The sequence below is a fragment of the Tribolium castaneum genome, chromosome 6, assembly GCF_031307605.1.
Source record: "Tribolium castaneum strain GA2 chromosome 6, icTriCast1.1, whole genome shotgun sequence".
In the NCBI taxonomy this organism is placed as follows: Eukaryota; Metazoa; Arthropoda; class Insecta; order Coleoptera; family Tenebrionidae; genus Tribolium; species Tribolium castaneum.
The window spans coordinates 4,942,953-4,965,129 of record NC_087399.1 but is presented as its reverse complement, the minus strand read 5'-3'; the positions used below and the strand labels follow the sequence as shown (position 1 = coordinate 4,965,129).

The 22,177-nt window shown below is 39.2% G+C and overlaps 2 protein-coding genes and 1 long non-coding RNA gene across 5 annotated transcripts; 2 read left to right on the top strand and 1 right to left on the bottom strand.

Moving 5' to 3' along the window:
- The first annotated feature begins 516 nt into the window (after nt 1–516).
- Nucleotides 517–4,729, top strand: LOC660935 (alpha-esterase like protein E3). Of its 2 annotated transcripts, XM_015982546.2 has the most exons (12): nt 517–832; nt 876–1,016; nt 1,065–1,595; nt 1,642–1,965; nt 2,016–2,163; nt 2,214–2,521; nt 2,818–2,988; nt 3,031–3,168; nt 3,209–3,745; nt 3,791–4,117; nt 4,166–4,313; nt 4,355–4,729. In XM_015982546.2, the coding sequence occupies exons 1-12, from the start codon at nt 707–709 to the stop codon at nt 4,693–4,695; spliced, it is 3,240 nt and encodes a 1,079-aa protein (XP_015838032.2). In that variant the 5' UTR covers nt 517–706; the 3' UTR covers nt 4,696–4,729.
- Cht7 (Chitinase 7) lies at nt 4,711–17,807 on the bottom strand. The gene is given in 7 exon segments (NM_001042570.1): nt 4,711–5,250; nt 5,300–5,501; nt 5,611–5,919; nt 5,966–6,627; nt 6,840–7,712; nt 8,664–9,342; nt 17,669–17,807. Coding segments are annotated over 7 exon segments (2,943 nt in total). The 5' UTR covers nt 17,672–17,807; the 3' UTR covers nt 4,711–5,035.
- On the top strand, nt 10,223–16,792 carry LOC135266489 (uncharacterized). Of its 2 annotated transcripts, none has more exons than XR_010334567.1 (2): nt 10,223–11,481; nt 16,516–16,792. It is a non-coding gene; the product is annotated as an uncharacterized LOC135266489 (long non-coding RNA). The 2 variants fall into 2 exon arrangements; XR_010334566.1 differs by lacking the exon at nt 10,223–11,481 and adding an exon at nt 15,347–16,463.
- Nucleotides 17,808–22,177: the final 4,370 nt, after the last annotated feature.

The following is a 22,177-nucleotide window of genomic DNA, read 5'->3' as shown; positions in this document are numbered from 1 at the left end:
TTCGCAAACGGGCGGGGGGTGTGTTTAAAAAAAAAAAATGGAGGCCAGCGCCATCTTTGATTGACGGCTGCGCTGACGGCAGCGCCATCTAGCGAAAAGTTTGCAGACCGTGGCGCCATCTAACGTGAGAATTTAGGCGGAATTTGTGACGACATCGGCGCTACCAACATTACACCCAATATTAATTTTTAAATAAATTAAAATTTTGGCGCCATTTTTTTTAACAAACAAACATGGCCGACTAATTTCAAATATTAATTTTGAAATAATTTAAATTTGGCGCCAATTTACCATTAAACAAAAATGACCGCCGCCGACTTTCAAACTTCCAAGATGGCGACGATTATTATTATTATTATTATTATTATACTACATAAATATATTTGCATCATCACAAATGGCGTCAGTCGGCCGCAGGCCGGCTGACCAGCTGGTCGCAGGCCAGCGAGCTGCGATTACGCGCTTGCGTCTGCGGCTGACTGACACAATTTTCACACATGCGCAGTAGAGGGAGGTGGAGGTGGTTTTTGAACCGGCTATCTCTATCTACTGATGTTTGTTTCACAAAAAATTAATTGAAGCGCGCAGAGTAATCTAATCTTTCCCAATTTATCTCGCGATAGAATGTTTATTTAATGGATTGTTATGTAAGCACTATTTACAGTGTGATCAGCACTTTAGCTACAGTAGGTTGTTTGGTGTAACAATGGAGTTATCAATAGAACAGGGGAGGCTTCGAGGGTGTGTCGGGACTGACATCAAAGGGAGCAATTTTCTCAAATTCAAGGGAATCCCATATGCGAGGCCCCCGCTGGGTGACCTCCGATTCAAGGTAGGAGTTTTGTTTACCTTGAACCGGTTTAACTGGGTTCCAGGCGCCCCAACCTCCGGAAAAATGGGCTGGTGTTTTAGACGCGTCCAAAGAAGGGGATGCTTCCTACCACTGCGACGTAGTCAGAGAGAATATCATGGTTGGGAGCGAAAACTGTCTGGTCTTGAACGTGTACACGCGAAAAGTACTTCTATCTATTTCTGTGATTATGGTTTAATTCTACTAATTATAGCTGGGTGATGGTAAAAATTTGCGCCCAGTCATGGTTTGGATCCACGGGGGTGGTTTTGTTTGGGGCTCCGGGTCTGAAGAACTATACGGCCCTGATTTCCTAATGACCGAAGATATCGTCTACGTTACCATAAATTATCGGTTGGGAATGTTGGGTTTTTTGAACTTTGAGGACCCGTCCTTGGGGGTGCCTGGCAATGCCGGGTTCAAGGACATGATAATGGGTTTAAAATGGGTCCAGAGGAATATTTCGGCTTTCGGGGGTGACCCCAACAATGTTACAATTTTCGGGGAGAGTGCCGGGGGTGCGTCTGTGCATTTGCTAACACTGTCACCTCTGGCAAAAGGTCTTTTTCACAAAGCCATTGTTCAGAGTGCCTGTGCATTGAACCCGGGGGCTAGAGGCACGAAAGGGGCGCGTCATATTGCCAAGGCTTTGAACCTTGAAGGGGCCGATGATAAGACAGTTTTGGAGCATTTGAAGACTAAAACTTTCGCCGAGATTTTTGAAATTCAGAAAAAAATTGTTGATGTAATTGTGAATTTTTTTGAAGGGGGGTTTTAATGGGCTGTTTTAGCCTCTGGTGGCTAATGAGATTCGACCGTTTGGGCCTGTGGTTGAATCTGGTGACAAAAAAGCGGCTTTTTTGACACAAGAACCGTACGAAATTATATTATCAGGGAATTTCAATCAAGTTCCCGTTATGATTGGGTTTACGTCGCGTGAAGGAATGTTGGCCCAAATGTTTAAAGATTGTCGTAAGGACTTTTCTGTTCAGGATCACATTCCTTGGACGTTTGGGTATAGTAAGGAGGAAGCGAAAGCTGTTACCACTACAGTCAAAAAATTCTACTTTGGTAATGAGGAGCCATCAGCGGATAATGTTGTAAAAGCATTTGATGTTAGCTTTTTACTTTTCTATATTATCTTTTTGCTAAAAGTGTTTTTTAGTTGGCAAGCGACGTTTTCTTTCTTTATGGTATTCACAAAGCTGTTGGGGCTCAATACAGTCGGTCTAAAGCACCAATCTACGTATACGAAATGACAATCGAAACAGAACTGAACTTTTTCAAGAACCTACTAAAAATTACAGAACCTGGTACTAACTTTCCCATGAAGTTACGGGAAAAATCTTAAATGAATTTTTAGGTGTTTGTCACGCTGACGACATTGGTTATCTCTTCAATCATTTTGTAACTCCGAAAATAACTCCCGGAAGCGCCGCAGATATCGGTCGTTCAAGGTTCGTCAAGTTGTGGACCAACTTCGCAAAATTTGGAAACCCAACTCCCGACCAAAACGACAAGTTGTTGAAAACTGTCTGGAAACCAGTTACAAAACCTGAAATCGATGTTCTTGACATTGGGACCGACCTGAAAATGGTCTCGAATCCATACCGGGAGAGAATACAATTTTGGGAAAAGCTTTATTCCGAAAGCCCGGCCGGCAGAAATAAGTAAACAGATTTTTTGTTAATAAAAATTGTGATACAAATGAGTGTTTTCCTCAATTACCCTTCCCTTGTTTTCGATTTAAAGAGGCTATAAATAGAGTTGACTGCACGACTTTGATCAAATAACAAATAAACAATGCGAACTTTGATTTCTCCCATTAGTTAAAAATTATTAAAATCGTATTATAGGCGCCAAATAAATTTGTGTTATCACTTGCTTTGCAAATAAATACGACTGTTTTGACAACTTGGCTTATCACACAGTGAGGACCCAAATAAAAAACGAAAGCCTAAAAGTAGGAACAAATTGTCAAAAATTGTCAAAATTCTTGTAAAATGAAACAACCCGAATTAACCATCGAGCAGGGAAAATTGCTTGGTTCTACCGGAAAAGACATCCGAGGAATCCCCTTTTACAAATTCCAAGGAATCCCCTACGCTAAACCCCCACTTGGCCACCTCAGGTTTAAGGTAAAATCCCTCCCCAATACCACCCCTTCCTGACTTTTCCAGGCCCCTGAACCTCCCGAGCACTGGGAGGGAGTCCTGGACGCCACCAAGCCCGGAAATGTATGCTACCAACGCGATTTGTTCCGTCAGAAAATCACAGGGAGCGAAAATTGCCTGGTTTTGAACGTTTACACGCGAAACGTAACTCTAGACTTGCCCGCGCTTTAGTAATTTTCACCAGATTCCAGACGGTATCCACACTAGCTTGTACCCAGTCCTGGTGTGGATACACGGGGGTTATTTTATTTTTGGGTCAGGGAATGACGATATCTACGGGCCTGAGTTTCTACTAAGTGAAAATTTGGTCCTGGTTACGGTCAATTATCGACTAGGGATGTTGGGGTTTTTGTGTCTCGAGGATTTGGCTTTGGAGGTGCCTGGAAATGCCGGGCTGAAGGACATAGTAATGGCCTTGAAGTGGGTACAGAGGAATATTTATAAGTTTTGTGGAAATCCACACAATGTTACAATTTTTGGGCAAGATGCTGGCGGTTCCAGTGTCCATCTCTTATTTTTGTCGCCTTTGACCGCTGGCCTTTTTCATCGAGCGATCGCTCAGAGTGGGTGTGCGGTTAATCCGTGGGCCAGGGGGACCAGAGGGGGTAACACCGTTGCTGAAGTTCTCAAAATAGGATTGAATGATGAAAGGGAGCTTCTTGATTGTTTGATGACAAAAACAGTTGAGGAAATTTTGGAAATTCAAGAAAAAATCGTTGATGTAATTGTAGATTTTGTCAGAAGGGGTTTTAGAACAAATTTTTAGAAGCTGGTGGCTTCCGAAGTCAGGCCTTTCGGTTACGTTCTTGAGTCTTCTGCCAACAGGTTTGCTTTCATAACCGAAGAACCGCTACAAGCCATGCTGGGGGGAAGGTTTAACCATGTGCCTTTGATTGTTGGGTTTACAAGTTCGGAAGGGATGGAGATTTATAAGAATTTGAAAAATCAAGGTTTGCCACCTCTTGAAACTTTTATTCCTTGGAGTTTTAACTACAATATGGATAAGTCTGAAACTGATAAGTTACGTGACAGGCTTAAGAAATTTTATTTTGAAAAGGAAGCTCCGTTGAAACAAGTCAACAAAATTTTTGATGTTAGTGCTATTAAAAATTACCCGCAAATTCGACATTCTGATTTTTAGTTGATATCTGACTCAATGTTTATTTTTCCGATCATTCAAACCGTAATGATTTTATTCCACAAAAACAAGGCGCCCACTTATGTCTACATGATATCAGCAGAGACCAAGCTGAATTTTTACAAAAAGTTGGCCAAAATCAAAGAACCCGGTAAGTTGTTATTCCCACAAACCAGCATTAATGTTTGCTAGGTGTTTCACATTTTGACGATATTGGTTATCTTTTTAAAACGTTTAAAACTCCTGAATTGAAACCTGGAAGTGTGGAAGAAGTTGTAGTTACGAAATTAATAAAACTTTGGAGTAATTTTGCCACGTTTGGAGAACCAACTCCTCACAAACGGGATTCACTGTTGAAAGTGAAGTGGAAACCGATGAAAAAACACGAAATTGAGTTTCTTGACATTGGGAGGGAGTTGAAGGTTTCGTTGAATCCGGTGCATGACAGGATGTTTTGTTGGAAGGGCATTTTCAGCGAAAGTCCCACCGGGAAACGAACAGAGTGCCCATTTTTAAAGCAACTATTATTTTAAAAAAATAGAACGGCCAGTTTTTAAAATTTATTTATGTGTATTTACAAGTGTTACAATATACAAAATGTATACCATATAAAAATATTCTTTCGCTACATCTACAATGCATAATTTATAAATTATTATATAAAATAGAAAGTTAAATAACTCGATAAAACAATTTATTAAAATTGATCCCCCAATACGAGTGCAAAAAACTGTCTTTCCTTATGGCAGTTTCACAAAAGAATCTTTTTCAGTCAATGGCAGTAACATAATCACTTAAATTATTAAAACAAACAAATTCCGTGTTACTAAACAAGACTAAATTTCCAATTATTTACAAAGTTTAAGTTACGTATTATCGCTTAGTGGGAGGCGCAGCCGTGTGTTGCATGCACCCTTCGACGTTCTCGGGCCAGTCACAGACGTTCTGGTCCGGATTGAACACTAGATTCGAAGGACAAGGCATGTGGTGCTTCCTCTCACCTTCACACATGTAATACATCCGACAATCGGCCTTATCGGGGTGATAACTGATATGACCTTCCTCCTCATCGCAAGTCACCTCATTTGCTGCAACGAAAACTTGAGAAAAGAACAATCAACCACGCTCACAACTCACGATCTTTCGTCGTGTACTGTCCTGAGGAGATCGACGTTTCGTAAGGGCCGTCGTATTCCAGTTTCACTTTGTAGCCTTCGAGCTCCTGCCGCATGGCATTGATCAGGGGGTACTTGCCGCTGCCGCAGGAGCCGCGGAAGTCGTCCATGTCCACCGACCAGATCATTATGCCCCCAAAGCCCTCCTCCTTCAGCCAGGCCATCTGCAATTTTTTTATTGTATTGTCTCATAAAAAAAAATTGGGTCCTACGCTCAAATAAATTTTATTCGCTCTGTTTATAAATTTAAAAGAGTAAAAATCAGCCACACACCTTCGTTTTCAAACTCCTTTCGTCGTCGAATCCCACCCATTGGTTGCCTCGGTACGCGAACGGGACCTGCTGTTCGTTGTCCCATACCAGGGTTGTGTTGTCTTCGTGCAAAAAGTCGCAAATTTCGTAGAAGCTCATAAAACCGGCCTCGGCGGTGTATTTCCCAGGAGTACCACCGCCACTGGCTGGGGCCCCAATATCGAACTGGGTCTTGTTCACTAGTTCGAAGCTACGGCCGTAGGTGGGCATACCGATCATGAGTTTTTCTTTAGGGGCCCCTTGTTTGACCCATTCCCGGGCAGAGAAGTCCTAAAACCTAGCTAATACCCCCACTTACTTAAAATTGTATACGTACCACTGTGAGCTTTTTCTGGTAACTTGTGGCACTTTCAAGCGGGAACAAAGGTGAGTTGTGTCCTACAGTTCGTTCCCATTGGCCATGAAAATCGTACGTCATGACGTTGATAAAGTCGAGGTACTTGGAAATTTCGGGTACGTCATACCCGGCGGCAATTGCTTCAAAGGACGCTGGTACCGCTGCTGTTAGGAGAAGGCGAGGTTGTCCACTCGTCTTCGCCTCGCCTTCGAACGCCACTCTCAACTCTTTCAAGAGATTGACGTACGCAGCTCGGTCGTCAGCCCCGCGAGGGTACTCCCAGTCGACGTCCAAACCGTTGAATTGGAACTCGCGCAAGAAGTCAATAGCGTCGTAGACGAATTGGTTCATTCTGAAGACGTTACTTGTGAGTTCTTTGAACGGAGTTGAGCCGAACGCCCATCCTCCGATTGCCAAGAGTATCTTCAAATCGGGGTTTTTCTCCCGGAGGGCCACAACCCGGTCGTACATTTCCGGGTCTTTATCGCTGGCTTCGGCCAGTTTGTGGTCTTTGAGAGTGGCGAAAGCGTAAATAATGTGAGTGCAAAGGGACGGATTTATGTCCTCTGGTGTGAATTTGCCAGCGCCGGGGCGCTTCTGCGACCAACTGGTGATGTAGCAGAGGACTTGTGGCGGACGGACTGCGAAAAAAGTCAAAATAAATAACGTCCCAAAGTCGAAACAAAGCACCCGATCCAGTACCCGGCCAGTGGCGGGCAAAGTTTGTACCTCATTCATTCACCTACTTATTGCATAACCCGCGAATAGCCTCTGGGAACAAATCCTGTCACTTGCTTTTATTTTACTTCAAAGTCATCGACATTCTTTATGTAATAACAGGAACATGTTATACCTTTCTTGCTGATTGGTGAATTTTTCAAATGGAGTTTCTTGGTCGGTTTCCTAACTCTGTTGAGCACTTCCTGGACCGAAATCTTGACCGGGGCCGGTTTCTCGATCGCGTCTTCGTCGTCTTCCTCCACAGCGCCGGCGATTTTTTGCCAGTCGACGTCTTTGGCGTTCTTCCCGCGGGAGATCCCGCGCAGCTCCTCCCGCATGGCCCCGATCAGGGGGTACTTGACCTGGCCCCCGCAGACCGTCCCGGAGAAGTCGTCCATGTCGATGGTCCACACCATAGCGCCCGCAAACCCATTATCCTTGATCCACTTCATTTTGTTCCTGATCGATTTTTCGTCATCAAACCCAATCCACTGGTCTCCATTGACCGCGTAAGGCACCTTCATCTCGTCGTCCCAAATGTACGTTGCCCCGTTCTGAAGCAACTCGCACACTTCGTAATAGGCCAAGAACCCGGACTCCTTCGTATAGGTGCCTTCTTTGCCGCCGCCACTCGCTGGGGCGTGCACCCCGAACTTGGCAGTGTTCGAAAGGGTGAACGTGCGCCCGTAGGTGGGCATCCCAATGACCAGTTTCTCCTTAGGAGTCCCTAGTTTCACCCAAAGGTTTGCGGCATGTTCCACGTTTAGTTGCTTCTGGTACTGGCTATCGCTGCTCGGGGAGTAGAGGGGGGCATTATGCCCCGTCTCCCGTTCCCATTTACCATGGAAATCGTAAGCCATCAAGTTGATGAAGTCCAGGTAGGAAGACACAGCCGGGACGTCATACCCAGCTTTGATGTTATCGGGACCTACAGGGACGGCAGCCGAGAGAAGGAGAGCCGGCTTTTTGATTTCCTGGGCTTCGGCTTCGAAGGCTTCGCGCAATTCTGGGGAAAGAATTAATCGCGAGTGAATAAAAGGTTACGCATTCGTAGGGATAATGAATGCAATGTCGGTCATCTCTGATTCAGCCGAGTAACTGTATAATTTGTATTCGTGCTATTAGCGTAACGCCTACACTTGGATGCGCTCTTGACTTAGGCATTTTGTAACCAGCGATCGAAATCTGAAACAGTTTTCTCTTTCGGATAAAATAATCGCGAACGGTCGCATATTTCGAAATTAACATGAATGGAATTCGAGAATTGAACCTCATTCCAGAGGTTTGATACAAATGTTGCTACGACTGAATTATTAACTAGGTGCCTGCACTTAATCACCATCAACTCAATAGCTCGCGAAAATTCCTTGTATTCCATCGAAAATTCAACCTATTGAATTGTTGTACAATAAATGATTAATTTCCCAATATTTGTTTTGATGTAAATATAAAAACTGTAAAAACGATATTTGAATGTTACAAATTGTGTTAACATTTTTCGTATAAGACTACGCTTGACAAACAGGTGTTTCGTCGACTAGCAACACATTTAATAAAAACATATTCTTACAGATAAATGCAATTATTAATCGGTAATTAACGTGTAATTCGTATAATTAGATCACCGTTGCTGGTTTGCAATACGAACAAGACTTCAAAACCATTAATCCATTCATTATTCAGCTTCTGGTAGCTAATTTGTTTCGAAGAATTTTTCTTATAGACTCGTGTATGTTTTTACTTCATTCTTTTTGGTCTTTATTAACCATTATCATGTTGAAATGCTGTACAAATGTATGTATGCATGCACATAACAGCAATTATTTGTTCCGTTAGTTCTTTCGCAATACCGGGAATAATTAATTAGTTCATTAGCAGTTAATTATTTTTAAGCCACAAAATTTAGGCTTTTGCAAGAGGAAATGTCGTGATAAGTGATAACAACACAAGGGTGCACCTTTCAACAGCAGGACGTAATTCTTCTTGTCCTCCGACCCCTTGGGGTACTCCCAGTCGATGTCCAGCCCGTCGAATCCGCGGTCCCGCAGGAAGGGGATGGCGCTGAAGATGAACGTCTGTCTGGCGTACCTGGTGGACGCCATGTCCTTGAATTTCTGCGTTCCGAACGACCAACCCCCGATAGCCAACAAGGTTTTCAAACTGGGGTTGGCCTTCTTCAGCTTCTGGATCCTTTCGTACAACCCCACTTTCCCGTCTTTGGTCTCGTCGTTGCTCTCGAACGAAGACAGTTTGCCTTTCTTCAGCCAGCCGAAGGCGAAGATGATGTGCGTGCACAAATCCGGGATGATGTCCTCCGGGGTGAATTTCCCGATCTTGACTCTGTACTGCGACCAGTTAGTGTAATAGCACACCACTTTGTACCCATCTTTGTCCTTCTTGCTCGTGGCTGAGAGGGAATTGTCTGTTTTGCGGTGGCCTGGCCGGGACCTCAGCCGGAAACGGTTGACACTGGAGGAGACGTCTTGGTCTTTGGTTACTGAAACGCTTTGTGTGGTTTTGAGGGGCCGTCGAAGGCGGCGGCGTGTGACTCGTTCTGATGAGGAGATGTGGACTAGGAGGACGACTAAGAGGGTGACGATGAGGACGGTTCGTAATTTGCAACGGGGTCGCGGTATCTGCAAGAGAGGTTTTGAGTCAATATTAAGTGATTGACATTGCGGAAAAATAAATAGAGAAACGGCTGGAAATTACATTTCAAGGTGTTCAGCTGAGCTAATGTTGAGATAAGTGACATAATGGGTGGGGTTTGGATTATAATGAGTAGGATTTTTCTGATCTGGTTGCCACTTTTGAGTCACACCAGTGATAAATTAACCAACACTTCGTGGAAAATTTTGCATTTTTGCATTCCTACACAGTACAAATTGCCGCATTTTTTATGCATAAAGCAGAACAACACAGAAAAATTTTGTTTGGTTTAACGACTATGGCCTCGCATTCTCGAATAAGTGTAGTAGACTTTTTTCAAGGCTCTTGACCAAGCAAAATAATTTTAGAAGGTCAGTATTTCCTGCAAGTGTTTGTGGTTTGCTCAATATGTTCAGGAAAGTAAGGAATGATAATACCCTGAAGTAAACACTTAAATTAAGCAAAACGGAGTTAGAAAACAAGCCAAAGCTTTCCTCCTTTTTAGAAGTTTTTAGATATGTTAGAAGTAAGTTAGAAAAGGAATAGAAATGCAAATTGCCGATGACAAGGTTTTCACTTTTATGTATTGAATCGGACATTTAAAGCATTACAAAATAAAAGTAGGGTCTTTATTACAAAAAATATTATATTTTTTTTACAAGCTTTAATTTAAAAAATGCACTAAAAAGTAAAAAATTATGTTTTTTATCAAAGGAGAATATTTTTGCTTACAAATTAGGTTTTTCAAATTTATAAAGACTTTGAGAACGGTGCTCAATTTAAGAAAGTAATTCTATAATTACTTCCGTCTTGTTATGACTTATGATATGACTAAATTTTAAAATCCTAATTTGTAAGCAAAAATATTCTCCTCTGATAGGAAAACATGATTTTTTTCTTTTTGGTGCAGTTTTAAATAAATGCTTTTTATTTTTTACTTTTATTTTTTTATTTATTCAAAATTTCAATTCATTGAGACAACGGGAACCCTTTCAAATTTGGCCCCAAAAATATGAAACAGACAGATAGACAACAAAGCAAGTTAAATAATAAAATAATAAAAGCTAAGCTTTTAAAAACAAAATGAAAATTTTCCGTAATAATTTATTGTTATTAGGTTCAGGCTGAGTGTCTAGATATGGCACCCACTTGTCGAGCGTTCATTAGCATAAAAATCTATTTTGTTTATTTTGAAAATATCGCAGCTTTTTGTTGCAAATCCTTGAAGAGACGTTCAACTTCCATTTTGATCAAACAAGATTTTTGCTTGTGCATACATAATTATTAGAATTTGAAAAATCTCTTGTTAGTTCTTCCGTCATCCCGACCTTCATTTCCAGCTTCGTGTGATTTATAAGCAATAAAAGTAATTGTGCATTAATGAATGTAGTCACAAATTCCGATCAATTAATCATAGTTTCAAGTAGTACTAGTTACTCTCCTCTGGTCAAAATTTCTAATTATCTGCAAAAACCGCACTCTCTAATATTCTTTGGGAGTAGTAAGAAACAGTGTAAATGTCGAGTTTTTGATTCAGGTACTTAATCATTACTCTCTAAAGCCATCAACTCGGCAAAAACTGTCAAATCTCGTGTGTCTAAATATTCATGAAAATTTCACCGCTTTCAAGTGGATCAGGCAAAATCGGCAAGGTCGGCCGTTTTACGTAACGACCAAATCACCCAGAGAAAGGTTTAGAAATTTTTGAATTTTTTGCCGGACGACGTTACACGCTTTTAGCGAATCTGCGCATTCCTCAAATTTCGACCTAATCACTCCACATTTATTACCCAACGAGACATTTTAAGTACTTAGGTAACAGTCGGACACTTTCACTGGAAAACGCTTTTTGAAGGGAATTTTTCGCGCAGTTACATAGCGTAAAACGACTTAACACACTTGGACATTTTCTAAAGCAAATAGAGCATGCAGGATGGTCTACATCTGCGACGTGAAAAACTGCAATTTTATAAATATCAAGGTTGATGGACACTGGTTTCTAAATATCACACGTTTTAGATTTTGGACATTTTCGCAGATTTCGAATTAGTGGAGCGCTCGAGCAGTGAAGGAGCAAACACAAAAGTGGGAAAAAAATTAAGTTCTATTGTATTGTTATTGGGCAGGTAAGTGGCACTTTCATTGTTAGCAATGTCATAAATAAAATAAAGAGAACGAAAGTGAGGCAAATTGGTGTCAAAAGTAGCAAACATCTCTCATGTTTCAATAAATTTGCCATAGTCGATAGCTCAGGAAATGACTGTCCTAGCCTTGGCTGCCTTCTCAAAATTGATTCTTATCACACGTAATAATTAAAAATGATAATTATTCGAATGAGCCACAGCTCAGATATGTCGGAGATTAAATTAAGAATTAAAAATAAATTTTGGAAATAATGTTATTTATTCAGATAATCAGTGAGTCACTAGTGATTAGCAGTCATCAATCTTGGACCTTTCACTTCCAAACAAAACCGTCAATAGCCAGCAGAAAATGCCTGATAATTGCTAATTCCCTGCAACTTATGAGTCCAACTTTAACCTTTCACCATCAACCGCGAACCAGGAAAGCCAATAAATCGCCAATTAAATTTTTCCTAATAATGATTGTCACAGCCGAGCAATAGCCCCTTACATAAGAGCAATTTCGAACGAATTCTCCGATTGTTTCGGGATTAATTGTAATTAAGCTATCGATTTCACAATGAAAGTGCTTTTTTGCCCACTGAATTCGCGACCATCAATTGTCACTTTGCCATTACACAATTCCCAGCGATCCCACCTTTGTTGAATATTCAGCATGAATCAAAATCTGCAAACTTTCACGCCGCAAAAAAATCTCAAAGGCCGAGTGAAATTTTCAGTTTGCACTTCAATGTTAATTACCGGAAATCAGCCCGGAATTGGTAAGGCACAGGCTCTTCTCGACATGTTAGAGAAAGTGGCAAAAAAAATTCGTAAGCGCAATTAGGATCCGGCACCCACTTCCTGTACACGGGCTTAAGTAATGGCTTTTTGGGGCCGGTTGGGTAAGTGGTCTACACGTGACCGCGCCTTGATATAGTTGTTAACCTTCTGGTCGCGGCTGCAGGGGGCTATTGTTGCGGACGCGTAAATGAGCGCTGAAATATCGACAGGCATACGCTCTAATTGAACTCGCAGCTTTCAGAAGCTCCGCTCTGCTTACAGAAAGAGGAGGAAAATCGTAAATATGGCCTTTGGCAAATCAAAATCAATGGAGCGCGAAATTATACCCCTAGCCCCAAAACTAAAAGTATATTCCACTCGAGCGAAGCTGGGTGTGGGTACCAGAAAATTATACCCTTTCCGGCTCAAATATTAAATAATCGTTCCAGACAGAATAGTAATAAAAGAACTTTGCGATAGAATAATAAATGCCTTTAACTAATTAAGGATTTTTAATTAAAAAAAAAAACGCAAGAACTACTTGAAAAAGCTGCCGAACTTTTGTCCCCTCTAAAGAAATAGGAAAAAAAATTAAATTTTGAAAAAATTAAATAAACATCACGCTGTGCCTAAAAATTTAATTTTTTAAATAAAATTATTGAAGTTAGAAAAAACAAATACGCCATTCATTTAATAAAAGACAAATCAAAAAATAGGACAAAACGTTAAAAAAGTGTATTATACAAAGTGTTCCATCTAAACCCCACTAAAAAGTATTGAAAGTTCTAATAAAGATATTTATCTGAAAGTTGGTATTTGGTCAGAATTCGTTCAGTTCTGCTCAAAGAAAATATTTTCAAAATGGTAGCAATGTTTTTCACTGCGTTTTTGGATTAGTAGAGATATTTTAAAGGAGTTATTATCAGCTTTCCTCATACCTAAGTTTAACCGTTTTTGAGATATTTAAAATTTTTTGAAAATTTTTGGATTTGCACTTGTCACTTAAAAAATCGGTAACTCGCTTAGTTTTAGAGATTTCGAAATCATATTTGGAAAATTAAGAAAGAAGGCCTATAACTGTTCTTCAGTGTGTTCAAAATTGAAAATGAAGTTAATAAACCCAAATAAAAAAAAAGATTTGTAGGTGCTTAAAGTACTGCTAACTTGACTTTAAATGTTTTGGGTTTGTAATTCTTTTTTAGAAATTGGAAAACTCCAAACGAAAAATCTAGGCTTCCTCTTTAAAATAAGCTAAAAAATGTTTTCAATTTCTTTTAAAATGGCCGAGTTATCGATTTTTGAACCGAAAGGTGGAAACCAAAAAAAATTAAAAACCATAAATATTTAATAAACAGCTAAACTTAGGTATAAAGAAAGCTTTAAAAAACTACCTTTTAATAACCATAGTAATTCAAAACGCATTAAAAAATATAGCTTTCGATTTAAAATGAGGAAGTTGATAGCGACTTCCGGTATAACCGGAAGTGCTGCCATCTTGAAAATCTTTTCATTGAGCAGGATCTAAAAAAATATGGTCATACACAAATTTTTAGATGACTATCAATAATATTATTAAAACTCCCAATACTTCTAATGTGGGGTTCAGACGGAACAGCCTGTAGATACTATAAAAAATACTTATTCAAATATCAGAAGATTATAAACGAAAAATGTAGGCAAATGATGCAAAAAAATGGACACTGAGAGAAAAATCAATATAAAGAAATAAAAGCATTGAGGCAAAATAGAAACTGTAAAACTAGAAACAAAGAATTATGGGTAAGTACAGAGATAACAGAAAGTGAAAACAACGAACCTTAAATGAATATACAAATAAAAAAAAATTATGGTACTTTTTCGTTCACCAAATATTATTTTCTGAAAGAAATCGCTGATTAGTTCCATGCTGGCGGCACATATCGAATATGTGCTTTGTCTGTGTAGAATATTACTAAACTGTAATTTTAGCAATAGGTATCAAGAAATATTCAATTTTGGTGTCTAAAAAGTATAAATTGTATAGAAACTACTTTCTCTTTTGACATGAATTAGCCGCGTAATTTAGCTGTGATAAGAGAAACACAAGAAGTAGACAAAGGACTCCAAGTGTAAACGATTAAATAACGTGCAGAGAAAAAACGTCTGTGAGAATGCGATTTTTTTAGTTTACTTGAAAACTGCGAACAAACGACCTAAACTTTCGCAACCTGGCTATGGGGAGACCTTTGCATGAAACGACCATCTGCGCTCGTTTCCTCTTACCATTAATTAGATATTTACCGCGTTTTAATAACCGATCGGTCAACTTCCAAGGCAAATCGCTCGATTCCAGTCCAGCTAGCGCCCGCCATGTAAATTCCGCTCACATTTTCCATCACCGATCGTGCGTTAAGTTCGAATCGCGGCAAAATTGGCAAAAATCTCAGTGAAATTTTTTAAGTTTTTCGCGTCATCAACCTAGTGACCTGAAAAGGCGCTCGTGACGATCTTTATCGGGCTTTTTGTCACGAGAAAGCGGCTGAAAGAAAACTCCAAAAATCGGGAGAATCTCGCCGATTAACCTTGACATTTTTCGAGATGACAATTACGTAAACCGTCTGGTAATTAATTCAAGAAGTTTGATTTCGGGCCGCGGAAAAAGTAAAAGTGCCAATAAATCGCCCTCCAGGCTGGCGCGAATTAAAATCTCAATTTTTACGTAATTGGAATTATTTGCGCGTGACGCAAGAGCCCTTCTGCAAAGCCGAGGAAAACACAAAAGCAGAAGCGTGTCAAGGCGACGGCACACATCCACCAAATCCTGAAATTTTCAATTTATTACCATACAATGTTAAGGCCGATAATGACAGAGCGCTGCAAGACACCCCAATGAATAATGCAACGAGTGATCTTTTCCTGGCCTTCGGCAGATTACAGCTAAACTGATACTAATTACATTTTTATTCCAATAGAAAATATTCTTTTGACAAGTTGATGGTGTTTCATTGTTGCATTCAATGCAAATGCGAGATGCATCTCTGAATCAAAGACGGTTTTCGTGTCAGAGCGTTTATGGTGGATTTCAAAGGATGACAAAAAGGTGCGGTAAAGGCAAAAAACTTATTTATTAAGACGCAGACCTTGGCTGGTGGTGACGGAAGATTTGCCAAAACGAACAGAAAGCTGGAAACTTGTTGTTCACACGAGTAAAATCATGAGAAATGGAGTACGAATTAATTATTCATAAATCTCAATTAGATTGAGAATTGCTCGCTGGATTATGAACGTGGCCTTTAATTCAAAAGTCGATGCCACTTCCTGTAAAAGTGTTGATTGTGCAGTTGCTAATTGTTTTGTTAAATGATTTTTAATGACACTATTACAGTTTGGCACGAATCTAAATTTCCGCGTTATGCCAAACAAGCTTTACATAGAAAAATTGGTAGGAAACGACTACGAAATCGTCTCGTCATCATTATTCAAGAAGCAACACAGAACAATCAAACCAGTTGCAACACTATCGCTACCGACACACCCTGTATAACAAACAATTACATGACCCATTAAGCTACAGGATGTCCCATCCTCAAGACGTGTTACACTTAGGCACGAACTGTAAACACCTGTTCCGTCCCAGTGCATCTCAAACTGTTACATAATGAGTGCTTGACCGTTTAAAACTCCCATTGCAACAATCGAGAGAAATTACACACATTCGAGCACAATCGAGAAAGCTCGAGGCGCATTTTCAATTGGACTAATATTTGCCACCGCGAGTGGATGTTTTCTAATTACCGATATTTATTACGAAATTCCTTATATAATTCTAATATGCGACCAAGACATTTCCAAAATCGCTCGCGACCTTGAAAACCGTTACAACAATTTCACTTGTTTTCCTGACCTTGAAACCGGCAAAAATTTGCAAACGGTGTCGCCATTTACATGGAGTTTGGGGCCGGAATAGCAAAAATTGTTTTTTCTGGTTCACTCTGTTGAGTTCTAGTTTAAATACGGCTTCAGGGTTATTACGTGTCTGTTCTAAATGCAAGAAAGTGAGACCAGAGGACAGGTTACAGGTCGGCCTTCTTTGATTCGACATAACGACCAGGAAATCGTTGTAAAAAATTGTTTCTCGTCGGTGTTGGACTCATTTTCTGTGTTTGTGGTGAAAATTTGTAGCCGCGATGGAACTGTTTGCTTTCAGTTGACCTTAATAAATTGTGATTGTAGATTTTAATTTATTAATGCTAGTGGTTAATTGGATTGTTTCAGTTATAGGTCACCTACATGGGTTTTTAATGTGGCCATTTATAGGATGCGATAATTGGGTCTAATTGGGCGGGAAGGCAATAAGGAGGAAATGGAGTTTCATCAAACTCAAATTAATTTTAAACAATCAAACAAATACAAAAAGCAGAAAGTGGAAAAACTCGATTAAAGGCAGCAACGCGAGCGAATAGTGAGAGCGACAAATGGCCAAGGTCTACAAGCTTTGTCTGTGAAAATCAATTTTCATAAGCAGATTGTTACAATAAAGTATTATTTTGAACTAATTTTTCTTTCCCAAACAAGGACATGTCAGAGAAATAAATATTTCTATTCTGTTCCATAATCCAGCCCTCATCCATTGTTTGGTAGTTCCCTTATATTCCTTCTACCATTTACTGATTGAAAAAGAAGCCAAATCTAAAGCTACAAAAGAGTGTATAAAAGAGTGAAGAAGATATCCTTCATGATGAGGTCTTGTTTTCGCAATCGTCATGTGGAAAATAGCGAATATTATCGAGTTTTTGCAAAACTTATAGTTAAACTGCCATAAAACTTCGCCATACGCTTTCTAAACATTTACATTCCATAGTCTCCCCTTTTCTGTGAAAAACATGAGCTTTTGTAAAACAATACAAGTTATTTTACGCTCCAATTTCTTGGCTATTTTTATGTAGTACCTCAAATTTTCAAAACCAATTTTCGATTAGTTCAAGAATTTGTGCCCAATTTTATGACTCTGTCTAGTGTTATTGAACTTTGCAAATTGCGAAATTTGTCCGAACAAACGGCTTAATGATGAAATTCAATTCCCAACATGCCAACAAACGAATCATTTGTATTAATTAAATCCGAACCCGTAATTGAGATAGGAATCGAACCGAACAGTAGGTACAAATTATCAATTAGGAGAAAAAAATCCGCGAGGTGCCAAGCCAGCGTAACACGTCCAGAATTTCAAATTTATTCAATAATTGCTCGTGCTAAGAGCTTATTGTATAATAATTATGCAATGCCAAAACTTGGGTAAAGCAACGAAATGGCTCCATATACAGAGTGTTTGTGGATTCGCGGTTGTGATAACAGTCGCTAACGGTAGTCAATGATTACTATTCGTTTGGTGTATGATTGATTTGAACATCCGCTGTTTGAAACTCACCATTTTTCACTTGAAAAAACTTCACACCAGTTCAAAATCACTGTCACTGTACAAACGGGGCACTCCACTGGCACTCATGTAACTCTTCACAATGCGCGCTACAATTCGAAATCGACGTCTTCAGCTTAACTGCCACTCTGAATTCAAAGAGTGTATGAATTTCGCTCGATAAGGCCCCTACCAGCCGCACTTGTCTCTCTCCAGCCCCCCAGAACTGTCTCGAGCCGTCTCTCTCCACCACAAACATATAGCACACCAATTCGAAAGTTACGAATCGGTGTCTCTCTTTGACACACTTCGAGGCTCGGGCTGTCTCGCTCCGGTCGAAGGACTATGGTACCTTTCTTTTCCTAGTTTTGGAAAAGCCGGACGCAGGGCGAATTTTGCCAAAATTTTAATCGTAAAGCCGCGCCAGCTGCGCTTCCGGGGATAATTGCCGGTTTCGGGCCCCCAAGTGCGCGTTTTGGCAATTCTGGGTCAGAAAATAGTAAAATCGAAACAGTTGGAAAGCGAAATGTTATTAGATGGCTCGAGGGGGACTCATTAACTTTGGTTGAGTTTATATGAGGTTACATTGATACAAACGGACTGGTAGCTGGAACAGGTATTTGGCGATTTTTCAAACTTTTCGACGGAATGTCGACAAACTGAAGATTGGAAGGTCTGGTCGCATTTACATTTTTTGATGGGGAAATTATGTAAGACCCGCCAGACTTCACATTTGAATATGCTTAATGAACAGAGTGGACCAGAAAACGCCGTAAATGTGCACAGGCCCTGTTTTTACTAAAATCGGATTTTTTTTATTGACTTAGTAGTATTTTATTATATAAGTGAAGAAAAATTGTACATCACGAACGGATAATGCCAACTTTTCTGTACGTGTATAATACGTTTTATTTTTCAGGTGTAGTTTTTTGGGTACATTACACCATTGTTTTCGGTGATAGACATAAAATTTTACTCACGAGTGAGTAAATCTGAAGAAAATTCGGGAAAACAATGAGACTGTTTTTTTCATAACTATAGCAACAACAGGTCACTACGAAAACTAATACACAGGCTGATATTTACTTGAATTTCTTGGATTTTTTTTCAATACATCTGTAAGATAAAATGCCGTTTATCACGCGTGATCGAAATGTCATCATAAAGCTCGTGAGAAGTGTCCCACTCGTGCGCAAGCGCACTCGTGAATCAAAATTCTCACTCGTATATAAGGATGCATTTCTATCACTTATAATATAATATGCTATTATCTTACTGGTGCAGTTTTCTAGATACGTTATACAATTGTTTTCGGTGAGAGAAAGCAAATTTTCTCTCACGAAAGAGATAAAGCTGTCAGTTCTACTCACAAGTGAGTAAATTAGGGGAAAATACAGGTGGATAATTACTTGAATTTCTTGGATTTTTTTGCAATGCATCTATAAGTTAAGATGTCGTATATCACGCGTGATCGAAATGCCATTATAAAGCATATAATGAAGCATTTCTGTCACTTATAATATAATATACTATTCTCTTATAGGGACATTGAGAATTTGTTGTTTATTTTTTTCACCGATAGAATAAAAAAATCATCAAATGGCTACTTTACTCTATGGAGTAAAATAAAAAATAACTAAATCAAATAATGCCGGTGTTATTTTTAAATCATGTTTTTCTCGAAAGCGATCGAGAAAACTGCAGAATTACTGCAGTGTCGACAAACTGATGATTTGAATGCCTGGTTCATTTACATTTTTTGATGTGAACATTATGTAAGACGTCGCCGGACCTGGATGATTTATTTACAAACTGAAGATTGTAAATATACAGAGTGAAGCAGAAAAGACCATAAAATATTTATAATTTTCATTCTAATGACTATTGATGTTTAGAGTTATTATGTGATGAAATTCACATTTCGACATTGTTACCACAACTGAGCTTTTTGCCTCATTTGCAGCAATGCGACTTTTGTATTTTAACACGTTTGTTCTCTATTCTTTCTTCGGTTATGTGTATAATGAAGAAAAATCACTCCAGTATTCAATTTACGACGAAGAAACCAACATGGTCATAACAACAATTAACTCAACTGTCGTGGAAATCGAAGAAGACACTACTTTAGTAAATGTCGACTTGCAAGAGAACACAAAATTGTGCAACAAAATGTTCAATCTGTCTTCGAAAGTCGAGTCTTTAATTATTACAGGCCCCCATGTTGTGGAAATTGAGACAAATTTTTTACACTCCCAGAACGTATACGAGCTCTCTATTTCAAACACTGGAATAACTACGATCAAAAAATACACTTTCAAAAATCTAAAAATACAAACTTTAGAATTGTTTGATAACGAAATTCAAACGCTTGAAGCTAAAGCATTTGCCGACTTATTCCAGTTACATAAACTGGACTTGTCCAACAACGATTTAACGACGTTGGACCTAGAAAGTTTCTACAGACTGCCCCTTCTTGATTACTTTGATGCTAAAGGGAATCAAATCGTGAAATTGGGAAAACAGTTTTTCCAAATTTTGCGCAAGGATTATTCCGAAATGTGGCTTTGTAGCAACAAAATCCAAGTTCTAGGTGTGGAGTTTTTCGAAGGTTTGGGTGTAAATAACATCAGCATCGACCTGAACCGAAATCTCATCGAATTCATCTCGCCACACGTCTTTCAGGGACACAGTTTTCGGGAAATTGATTTGAGCTTCAATCCTGTTACCATATCGGAGGATTTTTTTAGAAGTGAATTGGAAATTAAAACTTTCGTTTTTAATTTGGATTATTTACATCATGGGACTGTGGAAAAACTTGTAACTTGGGCGGAGATAAATAACATTACTTTGGTCGACTCCAGTAATGCCCCTTGTGTGACCAATAAGATGAAAACGTTTCTTTTAATCCCGGCCTTAATCATGTTCATTTAATTCAATGTTCCAGGCATGAATAAAAAAATGTATTTAACTAGTGCGTTAGTTTTTTTCATCTCATTCATCCCAATCCTAGCATATTTTTGCAAACGCCGACTTGTCTCTTACACATGTAGTGAAAGTTTCCAGTGGAGTGAAAGTGGTGCATGGTTTAAAGGGTACCTACAAATATCAATTCATTCATGTGCCCATAATGGGCACAAATCCACCTGTTACCGGCCGAAAACGCTGCTCTTTTTCGAACAGGTTGCAAGTTATGCAATTTTCGATCGTATCGCGGTTTTTTCCTCCTCGCATCCGATTTAAATATAAAAGAAACGACTATTCTTGAGATTGTTTAGAATAATTGGAAAATTGGGTCGCACCTTTCTGCACAATTAAACGACTCGTATTGTTCCAGCCTTACAGCAATTTGTTTCGTGTCTTGAGAATTTCTATTATTTGCTAGTTGAGCACTTTTCTGGTAAAAAGCCACAATTAGACGCTCATAAAGGCATGTCACAATATTTTGGAGGCTGTTTTGCTAAGTGGCCCAATTGTTCTCTTGGAGCAGGTCGTTCGGACGGTTCACGGCCAAAAATACCTGACTCACTCAACCTTGCCATAAAAATATTTTTTTAATTCACGGGGTACATAAGGAACTTTCTCCGTATATTTATGAGACTTTTATGCCTCCACGCTCATTGTCTGTAGTGACCTTCCGGAGTCCTTTTCTATTTCCTGCTCTTCTGTTTTGCATATCTGACAAATGGGCCATTTATTATCGATTCAGATGGGCTGATAAGAGTGACCTCCATGGAAAAAACTCGATTCTGGTACACACCTTTTCGGTACTATTTTGTGTTTCCAGGAGAGTTGTCAGGCACAATGTTTGAATTTTAATGCTGTCCTAAATTAGATGTTACACACATTTATAAAGCAAGACATGAAAACCGTGTAGGTAAATACTATAAAACAGCTTAAGAGGTCAATTTATCTCAGAAACTACTGTTGACGTGCAGTCATATTTTTCACCGCGTGACGTTCCGATTGCAGCAATTCCTGAGAGATGTTTTGATTGCCGAAAATCTTACATAATTGTAAGAAGTTTGCTCGAAAAATCTAAAAATCTGACACCACAAGCCATTAAATATGAAAGAACTTGTGTCCGCGTTTCCTAACTCGATCAAAACTTCACTCAATCAATTATGAACATTCCCAACTTATCACAACTGGAAACTAAAGTTTATCTTAGTTGTAGTAAAGTTGGAAGTTTAAACAGGCGGATGGCTTGCATCTGTTGTAAGCGTCGCGACGCTGCCGGAAGAATATACCAAAAAAGTGTAAATCTAAAATCAATAAAGAAAAATGAGCAAAAATTTTCTGTTATCACCCAACAGGTGTTTTTGTCAGGCACAGTATTTTAAGATTGAAAAAAAAAACTGATGGATCGCTACAATTTTACAAATAGATAATAGATTGGAGCGCGAATTAGTGTTGGCGATTTAGTTCTAAACCACCGATAACTAATGTTTTTTAATAAAAATTTCTGCAAACTAATTTTTTTACGCATTTTCGAGCCAAAAAACGGTTATTAATGCAATTTTT